This window comes from Canis lupus, chromosome X (assembly GCF_003254725.2).
Source record: "Canis lupus dingo isolate Sandy chromosome X, ASM325472v2, whole genome shotgun sequence".
Lineage (NCBI taxonomy): Eukaryota > Metazoa > Chordata > Mammalia > Carnivora > Canidae > Canis > Canis lupus.
Genome location: NC_064281.1, coordinates 81,961,945 through 81,989,688, shown reverse-complemented (window position 1 = coordinate 81,989,688; position 27,744 = coordinate 81,961,945). Strand labels below are relative to the sequence as shown.

At 36.8% G+C, this 27,744-nt stretch overlaps 2 protein-coding genes across 3 annotated transcripts in view; one reads left to right on the top strand and one right to left on the bottom strand.

Annotated features, from left to right (window-relative positions):
• ATG4A (autophagy related 4A cysteine peptidase) overlaps positions 1-19,856 on the bottom strand; it is a 56,314-nt gene extending 36,458 nt beyond the window's left edge. Inside the window, exon 1 of the mRNA XM_035712006.2 lies at positions 19,683-19,856. Coding sequence (XP_035567899.1) covers positions 19,683-19,692 — 10 coding nt within the window. The 5' untranslated portion in view covers positions 19,693-19,856. The remainder of the gene's footprint in view (positions 1-19,682) is intronic.
• Positions 19,857-19,903: 47 nt separating this feature from the next.
• On the top strand, positions 19,904-27,434 carry PSMD10 (proteasome 26S subunit, non-ATPase 10). Of its 2 annotated transcripts, none has more exons than XM_025431471.3 (5): positions 19,904-20,105; positions 22,725-22,823; positions 23,904-24,050; positions 24,140-24,306; positions 26,521-27,434. In XM_025431471.3, exons 1-5 carry the CDS (start codon positions 19,992-19,994, stop codon positions 26,672-26,674), a joined length of 681 nt encoding a protein of 226 aa, XP_025287256.1. In that variant the 5' UTR covers positions 19,904-19,991; the 3' UTR covers positions 26,675-27,434. The 2 variants fall into 2 exon arrangements, with proteins under 2 accessions (XP_025287256.1, XP_025287257.1); XM_025431472.3 differs by having other exon boundaries at positions 19,905-20,105; positions 24,140-24,227.
• Positions 27,435-27,744: the final 310 nt, after the last annotated feature.

Here is a 27,744-nt window from a genome sequence, read left to right as displayed (position 1 = left end):
GGTTTGGCGCCTGCCTTTGGCCCAGGGCACGATCCTGGAGACCCGGGATCGAATCCCACATCGGGCTCCCGGTACATGGAGCCTGCTTCTCCCTCTGCCTGCGTCTCTGCCTCTGTGTGTGTGTGTGTGTGACTATCATAAATAAATACAATTTTTTTTAAAAAATAAAAAAATAAATGGTCTGGAACCATTCAATGCAGATGCAACTATTCAACAGGCCTTAGATTACTACTGTATTATAGCATGTAAGAACTGATAGTCATAACAATGATCCTTACTCAAAAATTTAGATTGTGTCCATAAATGCTGTGTAAGAAACCAAAGGAGTAAATTCCTTTTTGGTTGGGTTTTTTTCACTTTGGAGAATTCCATTTATGATAGTTAAAATGCTAAAAGCTTCTGGGGAAATCATGAGCCATTTAGAAAACTGGTTACTCAAAATGCCTTTTCCCCCAGAAAAAGTAAGGCAACTGGGGCTCCACTTTAGTTGGTAAGATGAGATGAATGCTGGTTATATAATACACACAAGTGTTATCAGGAGGTCAGAAAAAGCAGATGAACATGTGATAGCATAATCAGAGAAGGCTTCATGAAACAGGCAGGGCTCAGGGTTGGGTTTACTTTGAAGTCTCTCCATCCAAAGCCGGGTTCTGCCTTTCTTTATTGCCACCCTTAAAAGTAGTCCTGCCAGGGTCTCAAGTTTAGAGTCACTAAATGAGACTAGTTTTAAGGGAAATGTAATAATAGTGAATAAAGAGAAAAATGGGATGCAGATCCTTGCCCCCCATTCTATTGTACCATAAAGGAGCTAGCTACGGTTTCAATGACAGAATAATTGCTGGTAGTGGCAGCAATTGTGCCAAGCAGCAAATAATTTCTGGGAACAATGGATGGTATGCCATCCATACTTCTGTACTCTGAAATTACTGGAAAAGCAAGGTTTAACAAAGAATTTTTACTTAATAATCTACTTTTACTTAGTATATAGAAGTATACCTGTGGGAAACTACAAAACATTACTGAAAGAAAATAAAAATGACACATAGAAATACAAAGACATCTGTATTCATGGATTGAAAGACTTAATATTGTTAAGATACCCATGTTACCCAAAACAATCTACAGATTGAACAAAATTCTTCAAAATCCCAATGGCATTTTTTACAGAAATAGATAAATTCATAAGGAATCTCAAGGAACTCCAAATATCCAAAACGATTTTTAAAGAGAAGAACAAAGTTGCAGGATTCACACTTCCTACATTCAAAAGATATTTCAAAGACATAGTAGCCAAAACAGTATGATACTGGCATAAAGGCAAACAAATAGGGATCCCTGGGTGGCGCAGCGGTTTGGCGCCTGCCTTTGGCCCAGGGCGTGATCCTGGAGATCCGGGATCGAATCCCACGTTGGGCTCCCTGCAGGGGAGCCTGCTTCTCCCTCTCCCTGTGTCTCTGCCTCTCTCTCTGCCTCTCTCTCTCTCTCTCTCTCTCTCTGTGACTATCATGAATAAATAAATAAAACCTTTAAAAAAAAAAGGCAAACAAATAGACCAAGGGAACAGGCTAGCAAGCTCAGAAATAAGCCCTTGTATATATGGTCAAATAGTCTTTGACAGGGGTGCCAAGACAACTCAAGGGGAAAAGGACAGTCCCTTCAAGAAATGGTACTGGGGAAACTGGATATCCACATGCAAAAGAACGAAGTTGGACCCCTGTCATACACCATATACAAAAATCAACTCAAAATGAAGACCTAAACATAAGATCTAAAAGCATAAAATGCCTAGAAGAAAACAGAGGAAAAACTTCCTGACATTGGACATGGCAATCATATCTTGGATATGACACCAAAAGGACAAGTAACAAAAGCAAAATAGACAAACAAACAAGACTACAAAAACTTCAAAGCTTCTGTGCATCCAAGTACACAATCATCGCATTGAAAAGGGAATCTATGGAATGTGAGAAAAGACTTTCAAATAATATATCCATTAAGGGATTAATATCTAGAACACATAATAAACTCATTTACAACTCAAAGACCAAAAATCAAATAATCTGATTTTTGAAATGGACAAAGGACTTGAATAGACACTTCTCCAAAGATTATCTGAATAACCAACAAGTATATAAAAAATGCCCAACATCACTAATCATCAGAAGAATGTACATCAAAATTTCAATGGGCTATCACCTCATACACATTGGGGTGGCTACAGAAAATAACAAGTGTTACCAAGGATACAGAAAAACTGGAAGACTTGGACACTGTTGGTAGGATTATAAAATGGTACGACCACAATGGAAAGCAATACTGGAGGTTCCTCAAAAAATTAAAAATAGAATTGCCTCATGATCTAGCAATTCCATTTCTGGGTGTATGTTCAAAAGAATTGAAATCAGGGTCTTGAAGAGATATTTGAACATCTGTGTCCACAGCAGCATTATTCTAAGTAGGCAAGAGGTAGAAACAATCCAAATGTCCATCAGTGGATGAGTGAATAAACAAAATGAGGTATATATGTATATATTGTACAATAAAATATTATTCAGCCATACAAAGAAGGAAATCCTGTCATCTGCTACAACATGGATGAGTCTTGAGGACACTACACTCAGTGAAAAAAAGCCAGTCAAAAAGGACACATACTGTATCATTCTATTTTATATGAGATAACTAAACTAGTCAAATTCATAGACAGAAAGTAGAATGGTGGCTGCCAGGGACTAGAAAAAAGGTAAATTGTTGTTTAATGGGTATTGAGTTTCAGATTTTTAAGATGAAAAAGTTCTGGCGATCTATTTCATGATAACGTAAATATATTTCACAGTACTAAACTTTACATTAAAAATTAGAGAGTAATTTATCTTATCACAGTGTGAAAATATCCACACACACAAAAGTACACCAATGGGGGTAGGAGTCCGAGTGATTTTATCCATTCTTAACTACATTTTTACAGGGAGAAAGACTATAACTAACACAGAATTCATGTTTCTTTAACCCCTTATACATCTTCTGGTTCCAAGAAAAGACAGAATAAACACACTTTCTTTATTCTTCCCAATAAATATGGCTAAAAACACTGAATATTATATATATATATAATATAATATATATAACATATACCAAACACTGGATGTTATTTCATATATGTATAAAAATACATATAATATACATATATAAAATATATTTTATATTTATATTTATAAATACATATATTTATATTTATAATTTTATATTTATAATTAAATATAAAAATATTTATATTTATAAATATATATTATTTTTATACATATATAAAATATATAAAATAACACAAACATATATTAATATACAACATTTGTATATTATATAGTTTTGAAAGGTAGAGAGAAGATAGTCTGGCTAGGGACCTCAAGACTCAAGTAAGTTCCCTGGGTCTTGCTTTTGAGTAATGCATCCTGGACCCAGTGATGGAGAAGCCAGCCACTCAGAAATACCAATGGGTTCAGATGAAAATAGACCCTTAAAAAAGCTCTAGCCAAAGGAATGGAAAGTGGTAGCCTAGCAAGACAGAAACCTTTTCATTTTATTTTTTAAAGATGTATCTACTTGAGAGAAAGAGAGAGAGAAAGAGAGAGAGAACACGAGCAGGGGGAGGGGCAGGGGGAGAAGTAGAGAGAGAATCCTTAAGCAGACTCCCCAATGAGCTCAGAGCCCAACGTAGGGCTCAATCTCCAGATCCTGAGATCATGACCTGAGCCAAAATCAAGAGTTCGACACTTAACCAACTGAGCCGCCCTGGTGACCCAAGACAGTAACCTTTTAGACAATAATTGCTCTAGACAAGCACCCAAAGAAAAAAACTGTGGCCCCTACTCCACACCCATCAGTGAAGACCAAGTGCAGAGCCTAGACCTCCACCTTCATCTGGCAGTAAACAGTCACACACCCACCTTCCCTCTCTCTGAGGCAGGTTCAGAAGAGGCTTAGCAGGTATCTTGTACTTTTATCCCTGCCTGGCAGCAATGAAGCCCCCAGAACATGATAGAAAAGGAGGCCATGAGCAGTAGCAAGATGCTCCTCTCTCTCCAAGCCAGGGTTCTGTCAGCAGAGGTCTAGTGGGGAGCCTGAAATTCTACCCCTACCCAGTTATAATAATATGCCCCATTCCTACCCTAGTATCAATGAATGGTGAGTGGGAAACCTTGAATGCTGCCTCCATCTGGCAATAATGAAGCCATGCCCCCATTCTTTCATCAGAGCAGTCTCAGAGCAGTCTCAGATCAGATACGCTAAAATAGAATATCCAGAGTCTCATAACGTAATGCTCAAAATGTCCAGGATACAATGGAAAATCACTCAACATACAAAAATTCTCAACATCTCAGGTTGAGTAAGAAAAGACAACAGAAACCAAAGTGAGGTGATACATATATTGGAATCACACGAGAAAAAAATTTTAATAAATTTTTTATTTTAATTCCAGTATAGTTAACATACAGTGTAATATTAGTTTCAGGTGTACAATATAGTGATTCAACAATTCCATACAACACCTGGTGCTCATCATGACAGGTGCACTCCTTGATTCCCATCACCTATTTCACCCATCCCTCCACCCACCTCCCCTCTGGTAATCATCAGTTCTCTAGAGTTAAGTGTCTGTTTCTTGGTGTTTCTCTCTCTCTCTCTCTCTCTTTTTCCTTTGCTTATTTGTTTTGTTTCTTAAATTCCACATATGAGTGGAATCATATGGTATTTGTCTTTCTCTTATTTTGCTTAGCATTATACTAGCATTATACTATAATCTAGCTCCATCTATGATGTTGCAAATGGCAAGATTTCATTCTTTTAATGGTTGAATAATATTCCATTTATATAATATACAAATATATATATGATAATTTCTTTATCCATTCATCTATTGGTGGACACTTGGGCTGCTTCAGTATCTTGGCTGTTACAAATAATGTTACTATAAACATAAGGGTGCATGCATCCCTTTGAATTAGTGTTTTTGTGGGTTTTTTGGATAAATACACAGAAGTGCAATAACTGCATCATAGGATAGTTCTATATTTAACTTTTAATATTTCTTTTTCTTTAGATTTTTTTATTTAAGAGAGACACAGAGAGAGAGGCAAAGATATAGGCAGAGGAAGAAGAAGCAGGCTCACTGTGGGGAGTCTGATGTGAGACTCAGTTCCAGGACCCCAGGATCACGACTTGAGCCGAAGGCAGATGCTCAACCACTAAGCCACCCAGACACCCCTCTATTTTTAACTTTTATTTTATTATTTTTTTTTACTTTTTTTTAGCTTTTAAAAGATTGATTGATTGAATGATGAATTGATTTGAAAGAGTGGGAAAGCAGGGGAAAGGGCAGGGGGGGGAAGGGAGAGGGAAGAAGAAGGAGAGTGGAGCCCAACTCAGGGCTCACTCTCACAACCCTGAGATCATGACCTGAACTGAAGCCAAGAGTCAGACATTTAACCAACTGAGCCACCCAGGTAACGCTCTATTTTTTAACTTTTTGAGGAAACTAAATACTGTTTTCCTCAGTGGCTGCACCAGTTTGCATTTCTACCAACAGTGCGTGAGTGTTCTTTTTCTCCACATCTTTACCAACACTTGTTGTTTCTTGTTGTTTTTTATTTTAACCATTCTGACAGACATCTCATTGTAGTTTTGATTTGCATTTCTTTGATGACGAGTGATGCTGAACATCTTTTCATGTGTCAGTTGATTATCTGGATGTCTTCTTTGAAGAAACGTCTGTTCATGTCTTCTGCCCATTTTTAAATTGGATTATTCATTTTTGGGGCATTGAGTTGTATAACTTCTTCATATATTTTGGATACTAACCCTTTATTAGATATGTTATTTGCAAATATCTTCTCCCATTAAGTAGGTTGCCTATTAGTTTTATTGATTGTTTCCTCCACTGGGTAAAAGCTTTTTATTTTGATATAGTCCCAATAGTTTCTTTTTGTTTTGTTTTTGTTTTTCCCTTGCCGCAGTAGATATATCTAGAAAAATGTTGCTATGGCCGATGTCAGAGACATTGCTGCCTGTGCTCTCTTCTAGGACTTTTATGGTTTTGGGCCTCACATTTAGGTCTTTAATCCATTTTGAGTTTATTTTTGTGTATGGTGTAAAAAGTGATCTAGTTTCATTCTTTTGCATGTGGCAGACCAGTTTTCCCAATACCATTTATTTAAGAGACTGTCTTTTTCTCATTGGATATTCTTTTCTGCTTTGTGGAAGATTAATTGATCATTTAATTGTGTGTTTATTTCTGGGTTTTCTTTTTTCTTTTTTTTTTTTATTTCTGGGTTTTCTATTCTGTTCCATCGTTGAGGAGCTTTGCATCTATGTTCATCAGAGACATTGGCCTGTAGTTCTCCCTCTCTCTGTCTCTCTCTCTCTCCCTCTCTCCCTCTTTGTGTTGTCTTTATCTGGTTTTGGTATCAGGGTGATACTGACTTCATAGAATAAATTTGGAAGTTTACCTTACTCTTCTATTTTTTAGACTAGTTTGAGAAGTATAGATATTAAACCTTTAAATGTTTGGTAGAATTGGTCTGGGAAGACTTTTGGTCCTTGAATTTTGTTTGTTGCGAGTTTTTTGATTACTGATTCAATTTCCTTGCTGGTAATTGGTCTGTTCAAATTTTCTATTTCTTCCTGCTTCACTTTGGTAGGTTATATGTTTCTAGGAATTTATTTGTTTCTTCTAGGTTGTCTAATTTGTTGGCATATAGTTTTTCATAATATTCTCTTACAATCGTGTTTCTGTGGTATCGGTTGTTATTTCATCTCTTTTGTCTGTGATTTTATTTGTCCTTTCTCTCTTTTTCTCTCTCTCTCTCTCTCAAAAGATTTTATGTATTTATTCATAAGAGAAAAAGAGAGAGAGAGAGAGGCAGAGACATAGGCAGAGGGAGAAGCAGGCTGCACACAGGGAGCCTGATGTGGGACTTGATCCTGTGACTCCAGAATCACGCCCTGGGCCGAAGGCAGGTGTTCAACCGCTGAACCATGCAGGTCTCTCTCTCTCTCTTTTTTTTGAGGAGCTAAATATGAAAATGTAGCTTCAGAAATAGAGGCTTATCAATTGCTAATAGGTGTTTTTTTGAAAAGATCAGCAAAATTGACAATCTTTAGCTACATAAGCTAAGAAAATAGAATGCCCAGATAAATAAAATCAGATATGAAAGAGGAAATATCATAACCAATGACACAGAAATTAAAAGGATTATGAGAGACTACTATGAACAACTATATGCCAACAAATTAGACAAGCTAAAAGAAATGATTACGTTCCTAAATATATGCAACTTATCAATACGAAATTGTGAAAAAAAATAAAAAATAAAAAAAGAATAAATTGTGAAGAAACAGAAAATCTGAACAGAAGTATAACTAGTAAGGAGATTGAATCAGTCATCAAAAAACTGAACAAAGAAAAGCTTAGGCCCAGATGGACTTACTGGTGAATTCTATCAAACATTTAAAGAAGTAACTTCCTTTAAAGTATTACTTATTTTTATTTATTTATATATATGTATTTATTTGTTTATGTATTTATTTAGAGAGAGAGTACACAAGCAGGGAGTGAGGGGCAGAGGGAGAGAGGGATAAACTCTTACACAGACTCTCCATTCAGCACAGAGCCTGATGAGGGGCTCTATCTCACAACCCTAAGATCATAACCTGAGCTGAAATCAAGAGTCAGATGCTTAAATGAGTAAGCCACCCAGGTGCCCTGAAATTTATTCTTTAATTCTTAAAGAATTAGGATTATTCTTTTTAAAAAATAATTTCTGGGGCAGCCTGGGTGGCTCAGCAGTTTAGCGCTGCCTTCGGCCCAGGGCCTTATCCTGGAGACCGGGTCCCACGTCAGGCTCCCTGCACGGAGCCTGCTTCTCCCATTGCCTGTGTCTCTGCCTCTCTCTCTCTTTCTCCCTCTCTCTCTCTCTCTCATTCTCATGAATAAATAAAATCTTTAAAAAAATAATTTCTGAAGACAATTTTTCTTAAACTCTTCCAAAACATTGAAAACGAGGGAACACTTCCAAACTATTTTTGTGAGGCGGGCCCTACCCTGATACCAAAACAAGAAAAAGACATTAGGGAAAATGAAAATTGCAGGCCAATTTCCCTGATGGTTATAGATGTAAAAATCTTCAAAAATATGAGGAATCCAAATTTAATAACATATTTTTAAAAATCATACACCACGACCAAGTAGAATTTCTCCCTGGGATGCAAGGATGACCCAACGTATATACAAATCAATTAATGTGATACACCACATTAACAGAATGAATCAGGAGGGAAACCACATGATCATCTCAATAGATTCAGATTAGGCATTTGAAAAAATTCTCAACGCCTTTTTATGTTGAAAAGTTGAGTATTCTAACAAACTAAGAATAAAAGGAAACTACCTCAAAATAATAAAGGTCATATATAAAAATTCCACAGATAATATACTCAATGGTGAAAAAGTGAAAGCTTTCCTCTAAGATCAGGGATGAGAAAGGATACCCAGTGTCACCATTTCTGTTCAATCTAGTACTAGAAGTCATAGCCAGAGCAATTAGGCTAAATAAATTTTAAAAAGACTTAAATCAGAAAGCAATAAAATTAGCTTTGTTTGTACATCATATAACTTTATATGTAAAAACCCTAAAGACTACAAAATTGTTAAAATAAGTGAATTTAGTATGTACTATAAAGTTTTTATAGTATACAAAATCAACATACAAAAAATCAGTCATATTTCCATATAATAGCAATGAGATAGATATCTGAAAAAATATTTAGAAAATTATTTCATTAAAACAGAAGGAAAAATAATTTTTAAAAAGTTATGAAAAAACTTAACCAAGGAGGTGATAGACTGGTACATTGTAAATTATACAAAACATTACTGAAAGGAATTCAAAGACACAAATAAATTGTAAGACCCCCATGTTCATGGATTGGAAGACAATATTGTACAAAAACCCACACCATCCAAATCAATCTATATACTGAATATGATCCCTATCAAAATTCTGGTGGCATTTTTACAGAAATAGACAAAACAATCTTAAAATTGATATGAAACTGAAAATGACCTCATATAGCTAAAAGAATCTTAAGAAAGAAAAACAAAGCTAGAGGCCACACATTTCCTAATTTGAAAATATATTACAAGGTTATAGAAATCAAAACAGTATGGCACTGGCATAAAGACAGACATATAGACCAGTGGAATAGAACACACTGCCCAGAAATAAACTCACACATTTATGGTCAAATGATTTTTGACCAGGGCGCCTAGAGTACACAATGAAGAAAAGATAGTCTCTTCAACAAACAGTGTTGGGAAAACAACATCTACATGCAAAAGAAAAATTGGACCCTTATACTATACACAAAAATCAGCTCAAAATTATAGATTTCAACATAAGCTCGAAAACTGTAAAATACCTCGAAGAAAACAGGACAAAAGCTTCATGATATTGGTCTTGGCAATAGCTTCTTGAATATGACACTAAAAGCACAGGCAATCAAAGCATAAACAGACAGGTGAAACTACATCAAACTAAAAAGTTTTTGTTGAGCAAGGAAACAATCAACAGAACAAAAAGACAACCTATGGGATAGGAGAAAAATATTTTTTTTTTTTTTGGAGAAAAATATTTTTAAACCATGTATTTGATAAGGGGTTAATATCCAAAATATGTAAGGAACCCCTACAACTCAATAGCAAAAAAAAAAAAAAAATAACTTCATTTAAAACTGAGCCAAGGATTTGGATAGATATTCTTCCAAAGAAGACATATAAATGGCCAAAAGGTATATGAAAAGATGCTCAACATCACTAATTGGTAGGGAAATGTGAATCAAAACCACAATCAGGTATCACTTCACACTTATTTGGATGGCCATTATTTAAAAAAAAGAAAAAATTACAAGTGTTGGTGAGCATGTGGAAAAACTGGAAGCCTTGGCACTGTTGGTGGCAATGAATAAATAGAATAGCTGCTATGTAAAACACTATGGCAATTCCTCAAAAAATTAACAGTGTAACTACCATATGATCCAGCAATCCCATTTCTGGGTATTTATCCAAAAGAATTAAGATCAGGATCTTAGAAAGATATTTACACTGCCATGTTCATTGCAGCATTACCCACAGCAGCCAAGAGGTAGAAATAACCTAAATGTCCATCAATAGATGAATGGATAAAGAAAATGTAGCATATACATGCAATAGACTATTAGTCTGACATATAAGTAGAAATCCTGTCATATGCTACAACATGGATGAACCTTGAGGACATTATCCTAAGTGAAATAACCTAGTCACAGAATGTCAAATACTGCCTCATTCCACTTACATGAGGTATCTAAAGTATTCAAACTCAAAGAAACAGAAATAAGAACAACAGAGGTTTCCAGAGGTTGGGTGGAGGGGGAAATGGGGGAATTGCTGTTCAATGGGTATAGAGTTTCAGTCATGCCAGATGAAAAAGTTCTGGAGATCCGCTGTACAACACCAAACCTATAGTTAACTGTCATGTATACTTAAAAATTTGTTGAGAGTGGATCTCATATTATGTATTTTTTACCAAAGTAAAAAAAAAATATGACATGCAGCTAAACCACTGCTGAGTGGGAAATTTATAGCACTAAATACATACCTTAGAAAGAAGGAAAAATCTCAAATTTAAAAATATAATTTCTCACCTTAAAAACTACAAAAAGAAGAGCAAAATAAACCCAAAGAAAGCAAAAGTTAGGAAATAATAGATGAAGCAGAAAATCAATGATACTGAAAAATAAAAATCAATGAAATAAAGAGCCAATTCTTTGAAAAAATCAATAAAAACAAGAATCCTCTAGCAATAGTGACAAATTGAAAAAAAGAGAGAAGACACAAATTAATGTCAGAACAAGACAAGATATCACTAGAGATTCTGCAAACTTCAAAAAGATAATAAGGCACTACTACAAACAAATTTACACATAAATTTTACAATTTAGATAGATTGGACCACTTCCTTGAAAACTGTAAATACATACTCACCCAATATGAAATAGATAATGTGAGTAGTCCTATGACTATCACAGAAATTGAATCTGCACTTTTAAAACTCCAAAAAAAGAAATCCCTGGGCCCAGATGATCACACTGGAGAATTCTTCCAACTACTTGAAGGAGAATTAATACTGATATTACATAATCTCTTCCAGAAAATAGAAGAGTGAATACTTCCCAGCTCTTACAAGGCCAATACTTCAGGGTTCAACTCTCACCATTGCTATTCAACATACTAGAAGTTCTAGACAGAATAATAAGAAAAGAAAAAAATAAAAAGCATATCGAGTAAAAAGGAAGAAATATCATTGTCCCTATTTGCTGATGACAAGATAGTCTACAAAGATGGCATGCCTGGGTGGCTCAGCAGTTAAGCGCATCTGCTTTCAGCTCAGGGCATGGTCCTGGAGTACTGGAATCTAGTCCCACATCGGGTTCCCTGCATGGAGCCTGCTTCTCTCTCTGCCTATATCTCTGCCTCTCTCTTTCTGTGTCTCTCATGAATAAACAAATAAAATCTTATTTAAAAAAGTCTACAGGGATCCCTGGGTGGCGCAGCGGTTTGGCGCCTGCCTTTGGCCCAGGGCGCGATCCTGGAGACCCGGGATCGAATCCCACATCAGGCTCCCGGTGCATGGAGCCTGCTTCTCCCTCTGCCTGTGTCTCTGCCTCTCTCTCTCTGTCTCTCTGTGACTATCACAAATAAATAAAAATTTAAAAAAAAAATTAAAAAAAAATTAAAAAAAAATAAAAAAGTCTACAAAGAAAATCCCAAGAAATCAACCAAAACAAACAAAAAACAACCTCCAAAACTTAGCAAATTCAGAATCATTGCAAGGTGCAAGATGATCATCTGCATTACTATATACTAGCAACGAACATATTGAAACCAAAAATAAAAATACAACACCATTAAGAGTCACTCAAATAAATGAAATAGTTATAATTTTCAAAAAATATGTACAGGACTTGTACCCTGAAAATGACACAATGCCAAGAAAATGAATAAAATACAATCTATTTGGAGAGACATTCCCCATTCACAGATCGGAAAACTCAACATAGTAAAGACATCCATTCTCCCTAAATTGATATACAAGTCTAATATAATTCCTATCAATATCCCAGGAAAAATTTGTTTTAGATATAGGCAAAGATTATTCTAAAACATATAGGAAAAGGAAAAGAAACAAACACTATTGAAAAAATAATAAAGTATGAGGAATCATTCTATCCAATTTTTAAATTTATTAGAGCTACAGTAATGAAAACTCTAGGGCATAGCAGAGTGACAGACACATAGAGAGACATATGAGTCAGAACAGAAAACCCAGAAATAGGCCTATACAAATTAAGCATACTCATTTTTTTAAACCACAGTGCAAAAGCAATTCAATGAAGCTGAAGCAACTGGGTACTCATAGTTTAAAAAATTAATCTCAACTCAAACCTCACACAATATACAGAAATTACCTGGAAATGGATTGTGGGCTTAAATGTAAAATGTAAAAAATAATAATAATAATAAAAATAAATTTTAAAAAAGTAAAATGTAACTAGAAAATTTTTAGAAAAAAGCTAGGAGAAAGTCTTTGGGCTCCAGGGCTTGATGAAGAGTTAGACAGAACAACAAAAGCACAATACTGAAAAGAAAGAAATGAATCGATGAATAGGATATCATCGCAAATAAGTTCTTACTCTGTGAAAAAAATCCTATTAATAAGATGAAAAGACAAGCCATAGGCTGCTAGAGAATACTTGCAAATTACATATATGACAAAGAACTTGTATCTAAACTATTTAAAGAACTCTAAAAACTCGACAATTAAAACACACAAGTACAGACACACACACACACACACACACAACCAAACCCAAACAATGCAATGAGAAAATGGGCAAAGTACATGAAGGAATATTTCATTGAAGAAGAAATGGGGATGGCAAATAAAGACATAAAACAATGTCGACTATGATAGCCATGAAATAAATGGAGATAAAATCACAATAAGGCATCAATCACTGTGCACCTATCAGAATGGCTCAAATAAAAACAATGACACTACTGGTACCAGCAAGGATGCAGAGAAGCTAGATCTCTCATACATTGCCGGTAGGAATGTAAAATAGTATAGCTACTCTGGAAAAATCATTTGTCAAAAAAAAAAAAAAAAAAAAAGAAAAATCATTTGTCAGTTTCTTTAAAAATTAAACATACACTTACCATATGACCCAGCAACTGCCCTGCTGGGCATTTATATCAGAGAAATAAAAATTTAGGTACACAAAATCCTATACTCAAACGTTCATAACACTTTTATTTGTAATAGCCCCAGACTAGAAATAACTAAAATGTCCCTCAATAGGAGAAGGGTTGAACCTGACTCTACTTTTATTATATCCAAGGCATGGAATACTTCTCAGCAATAAAAAAAGAAGAAACTGTTGATGCACATATCAATTTGGATGGATCTTAAAGTCATTATGAAGTAAAAAAAAATGAAAAAGTCACATATTTTATGACTCCACTTATATAAAATTCTCACAATGACAAAATTATAGAGAAGGAGAACACAGTGTTTGTCAGGAGTATGGATGATGGAGTAAGTGGTGGATGTGATTGTAAAAGGGTAGCTTTCCAGTGATGGAATATTTCAGTATCTTGGTTGCAAAGATAGTTACACAAATCCATTCATGTGATAAAGTAACATGGAAGTGTACACACATATCACTCCAAAACAATTTCCTGCTTTTCATATGGTATTATTATCATATAAAATGTAATGATTGGGACCAACTGGATGAAGAATATAAGGAGTCTTTCTGTACTATTTCTACAACATGTGAGACTTTTTTATTAAAGAGTTTAAAAAAGAAACCACTTATAAAGCAAATAACTGAGAAACAAGAACATGGAGGCTAAAACCCAAGGAATAAGTAAATAAAATGTTTTATTATAATAGCCGGTTGTATGAAGGGACAGATTTTAAATGGGGAAGGTGTAAATAGGCCAGTGAGATGTAATACCAAAGACATTCATCCTTAACACCAAAACATGTGCTTAAAAAATATCATAGCCACAGATTAAAACATCTCCTCTTAAACTAGGCAACTGACAGTTGTGAAGTGTTTGCAATAAGCCACATAAACGAATTATATCTTTGAATAATGAATTGCAAAGTGTCTTCAGGCCCGTTGTTCAAACTTTATCCAGTAAGTGGTAGGGATGGAGGAGTTTTTTTCTGGATAACCCAGAACATATTTCTGAGCCTGTTATACAGTTCATTGATTTGCATTCACCCTGTGTAAGGTGTCCTCAAGTTTGTTTTACTATAGAATATATTTGCTTCCAGTTATGCTATGAAAAGAATATTTGCATTGAGTAAAATAGTTAGTGATAATTAGAAGGGGGCACATGGGGTAAAATTGTCTCTCTCTCCACTGCCCAAAATGATAACCACTAGCCACATTTAGCTGTTCAAATCTAAAGTAATTAAAATTAAATGAAATCTAAAATTTAGTTCTTAGACACATTTCAAGTGCTCAATGTGACTAGTGGCTACTGTGAAAGTTAATAAAGGGTAACATCCCTAAAATGGAGTCAAGAGGCCAGAAGGGAGGCTCTCACACCCTACCACTTGTCAATTGCAGACCTCCCAACAAGAAGAGACATATCTCCTATTCCCAACAGGAAGTCTATTCTTTTCTATGCCAGCAGGAAGAAGAAAGATTTTCTCCTTGGGTGGAAATGGTCCAGCCAATGAGACTGTCACAACTCAATCAGTAAAAAGCCACTACCCTTCAAGTTCCCAGTTTACTTCAATGGGCTTTTTGCTTAAAACAGCTCCCAAATCCTCCCCTTCTTTCCTCTACAAAACCACATTCCTCACCTTTTTTCTCCAGACATGTCTATGGTTTTGCTGTAGCCTGCATGTCCTGAATTGTGATTCTCTGCTATTCCTGAATAAATCCATTTTTTTTGCTGCTAAAATAACTGACAGTTTTATTTTTAAAGTTAACACTGCCATACTAGAACAACATAGATATAGAACCTTTCCATCATCACAAATAGTTCTAGACAACAACATTGCTCTAAAGCACAAAAAAACATGTCACTTTCATACCATCAGAAGTAGAGTTACAGCCCAAAGAGCTACAGAACTTAGTATTGTATTATCTGAGGCTTTAATTTATACATAATTTCATATTCAGCAATACTGAGCAGTATTTTGTAGTAGTTAAGTGCTAGGGCTTTAGGCCTGGATTTCAATTTTAGCTTCAACTTTTACTAAATTGTGTGGCCTTAGGCACGTTAGACTACTTTGATTCTCTGAACCTGCATTCTCATTTTTAAATAGGTGGGGACTGGAGGGATAATAGTACCTACCTCGTAGGGTTGTTGTGAAGGATTAAATGAGATAAGATCAGTATCTGACACATGTAATCGATAAATGTTATTCTTCACCTTATTAGGTCCAGAAGATGAACTTGGCTTGTTCTAGGACCTAAAATCTAGGTGATGAGTAGAAATGGCAAACAGGAAACACTTAATCATATGAGCAACAAGGGACTCAGTCTCTAATAGGGGCCTCCTTTGACTCTTGATAGAGAAACAGTAACCACCTTGTTCCTCCATAACTTGGGGCCAGAGACAAAAGCAACTTTCTCCCCTATAGATCTGTTTGTCTTTCAGCCTTCAAAAAGTCAAGGGTTACCTTAGCCTTTAGCCTCAAAGGACTCAGAATTAAAAGTTAACTTCCACGTTGTGTCAAAAGAAAAAGTAAAATGAAATTTTAAAATAATTAAAAAAAATAAATAAAAGTACAAGACACCATCTATAAAAGAAGAAAACCCAAACAAGTCACTCAGTAGGAGAGGTACTGAGTTGTTCTTCCAACTGTTCTTGGCAAGCAAATCCAATTCCTTGGTGTATTAAGGTAAAATGTTACTATATTCAATCCTGGGTGAATATTACACAACTAGCCTGCTCTATCTCTGTAATCAACAAGATAAATATTTATTGAACACCTACTACATACAAGACACTTTCACTCTACACCAGCCATCAGCAAACTGCATCTGGTAGGCCAAATTAAGTCTAGTTGTAGTGTTTTTATCTGGGAAACAAGGTAGAATGATTTTTACATTTTTAAACTGTTGGACAACCTGCCCTCAACCACTATTATCAGACACTGAATGGCTCTAGAAACAAGCTTTCACGGCAGACTTGATAATGTTTCTTAATTAATTCAACCTAAAATAACAAGGCAAAACAGCACTTCTTTGTGAAACTCACATTGTAGAAAAGTCATTTCAACAACTAGCACTGCTTGAACCAAAATTAATGTCAACAAGCTTTATATACTTCCCATGCTGTCACAAGTCAAAACAACAAAATCACAAAGAGATACCACTTCACACACACTAGAATGGCTATAATAAAAAAGATAGACATTAACAAGAGTTGGTAAAGAGATGGAGAAATTGAAACCCTCATACATTGCTGGTAGGAATGTAAAATGGTGCAGCTGTTGTAGAAAAAGTTTGGCAGTTCCTCACAAAGTTAAACAGAGCTGCCATATGGCCTGGCAATTCTACTCCTAGGTATGTACCAAGAGAAATGAAAACATATGTCTGCATAGAAACTTGCACACGAATGTTTAGAGAAGCGTTATTCATAACCAAAAGGCAGAAACCACCCAAATTCCCATCAACCGATGAACAGATAAATAAAATATTGTATAACCATACAATGGAATACTATTCAGTTATAAAGAGGAACAAACAACTGATAGATAGTAAAATTTGGATAAAGGTCAAAAACATGCTAAGTGAAAGAAGGCAGACACAAAAAACCACGTTGTATCTTTCTGTTTGCATGAAAACACAGAAATTGAAAATCTATATAAACAGAAAATATATAATTGGTTGTCTGAGGCTGGGAGTAGCAATGAAGAGTGACTGCAAATGAGCACGAGGTTTCTTTCCAGGGTGATGGAAATCTTTAAAATGAAAGTGTGGTGATGGTAACATGACTCTAAAATACATTGCTAATAGGGGCACCTGGGTGGCTCAGTGGTTGAGCATCTGCCTTTGGCTCAGGGTGTGATCTTGGGGTCCTGGGATCGAGTCCCACATTGGGCTCCCCGCAGGGAGCCTACTTCTCCCTCTGCCTATGTCTCTGCCTTTCTGTTTGTCTCATGAATAAATAAAATATTTAAAATGAAATTATAAAATAAAATACATTGCTAATAATTAAACTGTACACTTTTAAAAATGTACAACACCAAAAGCATGGTTCACAAAAGAGAAAAATTATAAATCGGACCTCATCAAAATTCATAACCTTTGCACTTCCAAAGACACCGTTAAGAAAATGAAAAAGCAAGCCACAGACGAGTAGAAAATATCCACAGATCATATAGCTGGCAAGGATTTGTGGCTAAAACGTATAAACAATGCATTCAACTCAACAATAAAAAAACAATAACGATAATAACTCAGCTCAAAAATGGAAAAAATATATGAGCAGACACTTCACCAAAGAAGATACACAATTGGCTGATAAGCACACAAGTCGATGCTCATCATCATTAGTCGTTAAGGAAATGCAAATTATAATCACAACGGGTTATCATTTCACACCCATTTAGAATAGCTATAATAAAAAGACAATAACAAATGTTGGCAAGGATTTGGAGAAACAGAAATCCTCCTACATTGCTGGAGGAAAGGCAAGATAGTGCTGCCACTTTGGGAAACAGTTTTGCAGTTTCTTAAAAACTTAAACAGAAATTTGCTACATGTTCCAGTAATTCTGCTCTTAGGTATCTACCAGTAAGAAATGAAAACATATGTCCGCAGGGAGACTTGTACACAAATGTTCTTAGCATTAGTAGTGAGAGCCAACAACTGGAAACAACCTAAGAGCTAGTGAGCAGACAGAACAAGTGTGTTCTATCCGTAAAATAGAATACCATCCAGCAAGAAAAATTAATGAGGTACGGATACATGCTAAGTAGGAATGGACCTTAAAAATATCATGCTAAGTGAAAGAAGCCAGGCACAAAGGACCACATACTGTAAGATTTTATTTAGATGAAATGTCAAGAATAGGCAAATTTATAGAGGTGGAAAATAGATTAGTCATTACCTGGGGACTGGGAGTGGGAACAAGGATGAACTATAAATGAGCATGAAGGATCTTATTGGAGGGAGCGCAAATGTTCTAAAACTGATTATGGTGATGGCTGCACCACCCAGTAAAGTTACAAAAAAATTATTTATACATTCAAAGGCAGTGAATTCTATGGTATGTAAAATACATTTCAATAAAGCTGTTAAAAATAGGAAAAGGGAAAAATTAATTAATTTTTTAAAATAGGAAAAGAACAGTAGGGGAAAGTGGATGAAGGGTACACAGTAATTATGTGCTACCCTTTCAACTTTTCCTTAAGGCTAAAGCTATTGTGAAATTTTAAAAAATAAATAAAAATTAACAAGAATATGTTTGTGGGTCAATGGCAGTATTTGGCAGCACCTATCATTGTGAAAAGACATTTACAAAGATGAAATAAATGAATCTCATTACAGATCAGCACTAACAGGCGAACATTTGACATGGTTTTTATGATGGGGAACTCTGATGGTGAGCCCCAATTAAACAAAATGTTATCCCCCTAAAACAAGAATTACATTTCTATTAGTAGTCCTGTATAACAAAAAAAGGTGCTCAACTATTGTTTTATTTTGGATTTAATCAATTAACATTTGTTGAAATTTGTTTTCTCTCTTGTTATATAAGTGCCTAAAAATTATCCACAATTTAACCTTATGGCCTGCAACGCCTAAAATATTTACTGTCTGGCTCTTCACAGAAAGTTTGCCAAGCCCTGTTCGACACCATAACAGGATAAATATAAACATAATCAGTCTCTTCCTTGAGTATATTCTTATCATTACCCAGTTTTGGCATAAGGCCCTCCTCAATATGCTCTATAAAGGATAGGGTTTGCATCCCTTCTGCTATGACACTATTTGGGATTTCCACAAATAGAAACACTATTAGCTTAATATTTCTATTAAGCCTCGATGTGATCGTTATTGTCATGACATTAAAGGGCCAACACCATTCCACAGTATCAAGATGACTCTCATCAAGTTGTGATGTCACCAGACCATGGACTCACCGAGGTCAATTAGATATCAAGTGGCTCCTGTGGCCTCACACCCTGCCTTTGGCATCACCCTGGCACATCACCTTACTATGGAGTCATATGCTATCACTGCTGTGACAGAATTCTGCCCTGATGCCACTCTGCCGAGATGTCAGAATAATTAGCCCCTACTTCTTTCCACTCCTTAGGCAACGGCAGGGAGGGGGAAGGTGGCCACAGACACCGCATGAACCCAGGAGGTAGTCCCCAGCTCCTACTGCTGTTCCTTCCGCCTGCCACTGCAGGTCAGGGCCCCCGTGGGACAGGACCTTCAGACTCATGTAACTCTCTTGCCAGGACCCCACACCCGTTTCTCGTGGCCGACTCAATGGCCCAACAGCGACCACCCGCCCCGGTTCCATACGAAGCCGATCCCCGTACCTGACTCCATTCTCCAGCTGTCATCCTGGGCCAATTCCACCCGGCACTTGACTACGGCGGCCGCAAGGGACCCTGGGACCTGTAGTTCCGCGCTGCTAGGGGCAGAGTCTGTGAGAACGGTAAAGGCGCCTCTCCACCCGGAACTACGCTCAAACTGCAACTCCCAGAGGCGCCCTGCGATGGGAAAGAAGCAAAGGAACAAGGAAGATCAGTGATTGGTGGAACTCTGCCGCTCTTTTGATTGGCAGTCATAGCTGGAGACGTGAGGCCGTCGCTGGTCGAGTTTCACCGAGGTTCTGGGAAAGCGAAATGGAGGGTTGTGTGTCTAACCTAATGGTCTGTAACCTGGCCTATGGCGGGAAGCTGGAGGAGTTGAAAGAGAGGATCCTGGAAGATAAATCCCTGGCTACTAGAACTGACCAGGTAAAGCGACTCTGGGGCCTCCGGGCAGGCGATGGCGTCAACGAGGCCCAACGTGGCTGCCTAGCCCGGCCCAAGGGAGGCCGGTTACTTAAGGGCCAGATTCCCGCCCCCGCCTCCCCATCCTTTCCCGGGGTCACCTCAGGACTCGGAATCAGGGTGGCAGGAGCTAGTCCCGCAAACCACAAATATTTTGGGGAGGGGGAGCGATAGTTAGCTCGCTGAATTTTGAATAGTTCTAGAACGTTCACCGCGTTTCTCAGAAATGCTCAATCTTTGCGCTACCCTTAAGGGGGAAAGGTGTTGTTGTTTTTAGTGGATTTATTTTTTTACTGGTAGTTTTATTCCATGAAACATGTGTAACTGAACGCCAGTTCTGTGCCAGGCAGTTTGCTAGGAGTTGGGGATACAATCATGGGGAAGAAGCAGACTTTAATAAAGTAACCCCAAATAATATGTCCGGTAACAAATTGTGGTGACTACTCTGGAGAGAAGTTCACGTAGTACTTTCAGAACGTAGAATGGCAGGCCCTGATTTAATCTCCCTTAGAAGGGCGAATGTTGTGGTCATTGAAAAAGTTTTGCAAAGGAGGGAAGGTTGGTTACATCTTGATGGAGGAGTGAGATTTTCCTGGCGGAGTGAATGGGCATTCCTGGGCAGAGGCAGAACAAAAGTGAATGGACTCTGGGAAGTGTTTCTACTCAAAGGACCCTCATGCTTTCATCCCGAGTGTTCTAGAAAGATTCACAGTGACCTCACCAATCCAACAAATATTTATAGATTGCATTCTATGTGACAAGTACCATGCTAAGCACTAGTGAGACATTGTCAGGGACTTACAAAAATCCATTTTGTGTCTTTGGGAAGAGTAGAAGTCAGAAGACCTTTTTTTTCTGGAACTTTCCTTTATTGCTCAACTTGAAAATGGCTTTACCTCTACCTAATTTACCTTCATTATGATCTGATAATGTTTAATACTTTAAATTTAATTAAATAATGTCAAAATAAGATTTAATGTATTCTTCAAGTCAATGGCATAAAACAGGGAAACTATTCAAGGTAAAGAGAGTTAAGAAAAAAAAGAGAGTTAAGAACCAACAATCATATGCAAATTATGGGTCTTGTAGGGATTGAAACAAGACAACTATTAAAAAACATTTGGGGGATAACTGGGGAAATCTCAATACAGACTGAGTTTTAGATGTCATAAAGGAGTTAATGTTAGTTTTGATAGGTGTAATAATGGCTTAGTGCTATGGAGGACAACATCCTTATTTAGGTACTGAAATATTTACGGATGAAAAATCATGATATTTAGAATTTGTTTTTAAAAACCTTATCGAGGAAGTGAGGTGAGACAACTACAGCAAAATGGTAAATCTAGGTGAAAGGCGTATGGGTTTCTATTACAGTCCATCTGTGTTTGAAATTCTTTTGTAATAAAGTTGAAAGTACCACTTTCTTTTCCATAGAACTAAGAAGTACAGCTGTCACTGCAAAAAAGAAATTCTCTTTGAGAAACATGACTACTACAAGCTATCTATTTATTTATTTATTTATTTATTTATTTATTTATTTATTTTTAGACTTTTTTTTATGATAGTCACACAGAGAGAGAAAGAGAGGCAGAGACATAGGCAGAGGGAGAAGCAGGCTCCATGTACCGGGAGCCCGACGTGGGATTCGATCCCGGGTTTCCAGGATCGCGCCCTGGGCCAAAGGCAGGCACTAAACCGCTGTGCCACCCAGGGATCCCTTATTATTTTTTTTAAAGTAGTGTTGCTGTTTAATTTTGCGTGTGGTAGGGATCCCTGGGTGGCGCAGCGGGTTTGGCGCCTACCTTTGGCCCAGGGCGCGATGTTGGAGCCCCGGGATCGAATCCCACGTCGAGCTCCCGGTGCATGGAGCCTGCTTCTCCCTCTCCCTGTGTCTCTGCCTCTCTCTCTCTCTCTCTCTCTCTCTCTCTCTGTGACTATCATAAATAAATAAAAAAATTTAAAAAAAAATTTTGCGTGTGGTATATATTTTAAACAATTATGTAGATAATCTCAAAGAGTTTTATGAACATATCTTTCCCATAAGATTCATTCATTCTTTCCAGAGCATCTAGAAATGTCAGTGGCAGACAGGTATTTGTAGCTCAGCTTCACCATTTACTAGTTGTGTGACCTTGGACAAGTTGTTTACCCTGAGGAGTCTTAATTTACTCACCTGTAATGGGCATAATGTCCACTATGTGGGATCACTGAGATTAAATGAGATGATGACTGCAAAATTTCTAGCACAGTGCCTCCCATAAAAGAACAGCAATAATGTAACAGTAAATACCCAAAGCTCTGTTTCTGTCAAAACAGTGAATTCAGTTTCGTGCTTCACTGCTTTCAAGGCTGTATTCTGCCCAGAATTGTATTTATCAATAGATTATCCCCCATGTTAGTAAAACCTTGGTCTCTCTTAACAGTAAGTAATAGTTTAAGATTTCCTACCTGAGGATCCAGTGCTCTCCATTTCTTATTTCCAAACTATAGCTTTGCTGGCCCCAATATTAACTTTTTCTGCGTTCTTGCCTTCTATTTCTCTTCAAGAATATTGATAGTCTGTCTTCTCTGTTTCCTCTGCAGGACAGCAGAACCGCATTGCATTGGGCATGCTCAGCCGGACATACAGAAATTGTTGAATTCCTGCTGCAACTTGGAGTGCCAGTGAATGATAAAGATGATGTGAGTCCTAGGCGGATTTGATAAGTGCCCAGTTATCTTTAGACTCCAGAGTGGTGTTTACCGAGGACTGAGTATTAAGCCACAAAAAAAAACTGTAAACTTTATGACTGGGCAGTTACAGTAGGGCCTTGGTGACTTCGCACAGGTCTAGTGGGTGCATTACTTTAGAATGTTAGTTTCTGCCACTCATATCTCATAATTTATTAACATGCAGATTAAGGCTGCAAGACTACAAATTCTTTATATTATGTTGGAAAGCTTTTTATTATATATATATATAATATTTTATATATATATATATACACACACACACACACACACACACACTCTCACTCAGGGCCTGGATATCCTTTTGTTGTTGTCATATAGAGATTTATTATAACGGTATTGGTTATATTAAGATAAAACTTGGTGGAAGAGGGGCACCTGGGTGGCTCAGTGGTTGAGCATCTGCCTCCAGCTCAGGTTGTGATCCCGGGGTCCTGGGATCGAGTCCCACATCAGCTTCACCACAGGGAGCCCACTTCTCCCTCTGCCTATCTATGCCTGTGTCTCCTAAATAAATAAATAAAATTTAAAAAAACTTGATGAAAGAATAAGAATAGAAACGTTTTATAAGCAACAATTCCTTTGCTCACCAAAGTACTATTTATAATAGCAAAGCAATAAAAACAATTCAGTGTAGGAATGGTTGAATACAGTAGGTATACCCATATAATAAAATAAAATAATATGCAACCAATAAAGTTAAGAATCCAAAGAAGGAGATAGAAAATTCTCACAATAAAAGAAGTGGACATTGTGAGAAAGGCAACTCACAAAACTTTATGTCATATAATCCCAACTTGAAAACACATTAGAATTACTCTCATAGATCATTATCTCTGTGTTACGGCCTTATGGGTGGTTCCTTGTGTCTACATGTGCTTTCCCAATTTTCTGCAGTGTTTAATGAGGGGGAAAAGGAGGTTATTTTTTTAAAACCATTCACGCCCCGCTTTTTGTAAACCCTACCTAGATGTCAGCATTAATCCCTATGCCTTTCACCCCTGGCTCTTATACTGCCTACCTCTTTCATAGGCAGGTTGGTCTCCTCTTCATATTGCTGCGTCTGCTGGCCGAGATGAGATTGTAAAAGCACTTCTGGGTAAAGGTGCCCAAGTGAATGCCGTCAACCAAAATGGCTGTACTCCCCTGCATTATGCAGCTTCTAAAAACAGGCACGAGGTAGGATTCTGTTCTCTGGCAGCTACTCTTGAGTTCTGATCCTGTACACGAACACAACTAGACGTCTGCATTGTTCTCCATGGTTCCAGATTGCTGTCATGTTACTGGAAGGTGGAGCTAATCCAGATGCTAAGGACCATTATGAGGCCACGGCAATGCACCGCGCAGCAGCCAAGGGTAACTTGAAGATGATTCATATCCTTCTGTACTACAAAGCATCCACAAATATCCAAGACACTGAGGGTAACACTCCTCTGTAAGTGACAAGTAGCAATCATTTGTACTCTCCTTGACAGCCCACTTGCACTAATACTTATACATCATTTCTTTTTTTATTCTGCTTATAAACATACTCCATGCTTATAACAAAAAATGTGAAAGTACAGACATATAAAAATGAAAATTGCCCATGTAATTTTAATCTATTTCCTCTCCATTCTTCTGTATGCAAATGTGCGTATTAAAAAATTTTGCAAAAAAAAAAAAAATTTTGCAAAATTGGGATCGGACAACGTATGTAATTCCATCCTGTTCCTTTAACCTCATAGTATATTGTGAGCACTTTCCAATGTTATTAAATATTTTTAAAACTTTTTTGAATGGCTGTATACAGTTCCACTTTGTGGATGTGCCAGAATTTAATTATTCCTCTTACTGTATGCTTAAGCTCTTTTGAGTTTTCCATGTGTATAAATGATGTTACATTGACAAAGCTTATACAAAAATCTTTGGCCATGTTGCTGATTATTACCTTAGTATAGACTCCTAGAAGTAGGACTGCTGAGTCAACACACACACACACACACACACACACACACACACACACACACACATTTTAAGACTATTGCTATATATTGCCAGATTGCTTCCAGAGGAGTTATACTATTTACCCTCCCGACAGCAGTTTGAGAGTGCCTATTAACCCTTCACCAACACTGAAAATATCCTTTTGTTCTATCAGACATGGTATTTCAAACTTGTACTTTGCATTTTTATTAACAGCAATGTGAAATGTCTTTTAATGACTACAACTAATTAGATTTCTTCTCTAAATTATAACCTTTTGTGTCCTTTTCTCTGCTTTCAGGGAACTAATTTATTTTCCGTGTTTTTTTCTTCGGTGTTCTCAACTTCACATACTAAAAATATTAACTTGCTGTGTTAGTCAAAACTATTTTTCTTGGTTTGTCTTTTCGCGTTCATTTTTTTTTTTTTAAGAACAAGTTTTTTCAGCTTCTAAGTAGTCAAAACTATTAATCTTCCCTATGACTGGAAAGTCCTATCTCAACCTGAAATTAGTTAAATATTTACTTGTATTTTATTGCAGGCTTTTTTTAAAATATTACATTGGTTTTCGTTGAGAGTTACTGTTCTTCATTTAACTCAGATCCATCTGGAATTGATTTATGCCTATGACCTGAGGCTATCCTCTGCCTTGGTATTTTTTTTCCTGCAAGACATGGCTACTTTTTTTTCTCCTTAGTGAGTGGTGACTTTTTTGAACCAGAAACTTTGAGTCTCCTTTTTTGTCTAAAGAGAGATTCAGTCTTTTTTCAAGCATTGTTTTCTTAACTCTTTTTTTTTTTAAGATCTTTTCTTTAGGCCCAAGTGGCTCTGTTTAGAAAGACTTATGCATTCTAGCTCTTTTCTCTGCAGCAAGGAAGAAACCTAGGAGTGAAGCAGGTCGGGGTCCCAGGAAGAGCCTGGGATTTAGGGATAGCTAGTTGCTGTTTACTCAATTCCAATTCAGCCATTTATCCAACTATATTAAATACTTACACTGATTTGGAAAGGTAACTTAACTTCCCGAACCTCAATTTCCTCATCTGTAATATGAAGGGAATAATTCCTTCCTCACTAGATTGTTGTGAGGCTTAAATAAAATGATGTAAAAAAAAAAAATGATGTAAAGTACCTAGTGCCTTGCCTGATAAACCCTAAGTGCCTGGCAAGGTTTCCCCCTTCGATTACTGCTCAGCCTTGTTGGCATAGGTAAAGACATCAACCTCTGTCACAATTTCAACTGTAAAGTGTCGATAATACCTCCATGTTCTCTTTCAAGGTAGATATAAGGAGCAAATGAGATGAAACCTTTTAAACGGCTTTTCTAAAATTTCAACCACACAAATTGCAATCAGCAAATTATGAATTGGGGCTTTTCTAAACTGTATCCCTGAAGTACTGTGTATCTGGTACAAACTACTCTCCAGAAAACATGGAAGTTGTTCTTAGGCTGACATGTAGATCCCTTCTTCGACTGTGGTGTGTCCAGAACTCTGATTTATGATCTGGTACCATAAGGCCATTCCACTGAATTTTAGCTTATGAACAGCCTTCCCCATGCACATTCCTGATTAAATATTCTGATATTATACTCCCTAATAATACGCAGTTCAGACCACTTCTCAGGAAGTCCTCATCACATCAAATTGGCCAGGAGTAATCAGTCTCTGTGGTCCTTCAATTTCAGACACTTAGCCTGTGATGAGGAGAGAGTGGAAGAAGCCAAACTGCTGGTGTCACAAGGAGCAAGCATTTACATTGAGAATAAAGAAGAAAAGACACCCCTGCAAGTGGCCAAAGGTGGTCTGAGTTTAATACTCAAGAGAATGGTGGAAGGTTAAGCAGCTTGGATTTATTCTTACTATATATGTTTTGTGGTTTTTCCCCAATGTTCTGGAAACTAATGTAATTGTGCACAAGCCATCATCTGTGAATGATAAAGTTTTTGCATCTTCAAAGTCTCATATAAGTGTGTTGAATATGGTTCCTGCTGAGGTATTTGTTCTGAGCTTACAACTAGCTTTCCAGGCATTGAATGACTCTAGAGATTGTCCTACTATTGTGTATTATTCCATGCCGAATTTTGGTTCATTTTGCGTTAGTGGTTCTGTGGCTGCTGTGAATTGTTGGCACCCTCCCCCCCTGAGGCAGAACACCCCAGTAGCCCCAGGCCATTTGTTCTGTCCCATGTTTCTAGGTAGTTTTTGAATGTCCAGTTGAAACACATTCTAACTTGTTTCTCAAGCCCACTCAGGGGCCTATACCAAAAATTTGTGTTTCTTTCAACAGTTCGCTTGTTTTATTTTTGTTATGGGAGGAATACATACATATTTTAAAGGACCAAATTTTCAGTTGGGGGGGGCATGCAAGTTTGGAATTCATAAACACTAAAATAATGAAAAATAAGAGCCTGTGTATCCATGTATCTTTTTAATGAGCTCTTTCCCTCCAAAATAAAAATGTATTGTTTTTAAAATGAAAGTTTTATCTGTATTAAGTCATCCTGTACTGGAAAAAAAATACCAAACTTGTTAACATGGTATGTAACAAAAATGTATTTTGATTTGTATTTCAGAAACAAAAAATAAAATGTTGAGAGAATCTCCCAGTTTCTCTTTCAAATCAGTTAGACACCCATGTGAGCCTTGAAATCCTTCATAAATACATTTCTCAGTTTTTGCTAGCTCTGAAGTCAATAAAACTAGTGAAGCTTGAACTGCAGCTAAAATCTTTAAAAACAGTAATCTTCTGAATTGCTAATTAAATGTGGAGCAAAAGAAAATAAGTGTAACCTTGATCTCAATTTAGGGAAACAATGTAAATGATTACTAATCATAAAATCTAATGAACTCCAAGTGACTCTTCAAATTATTTGTTTAATTTGAATCTCATGCTGCAAATATTGCTTGAA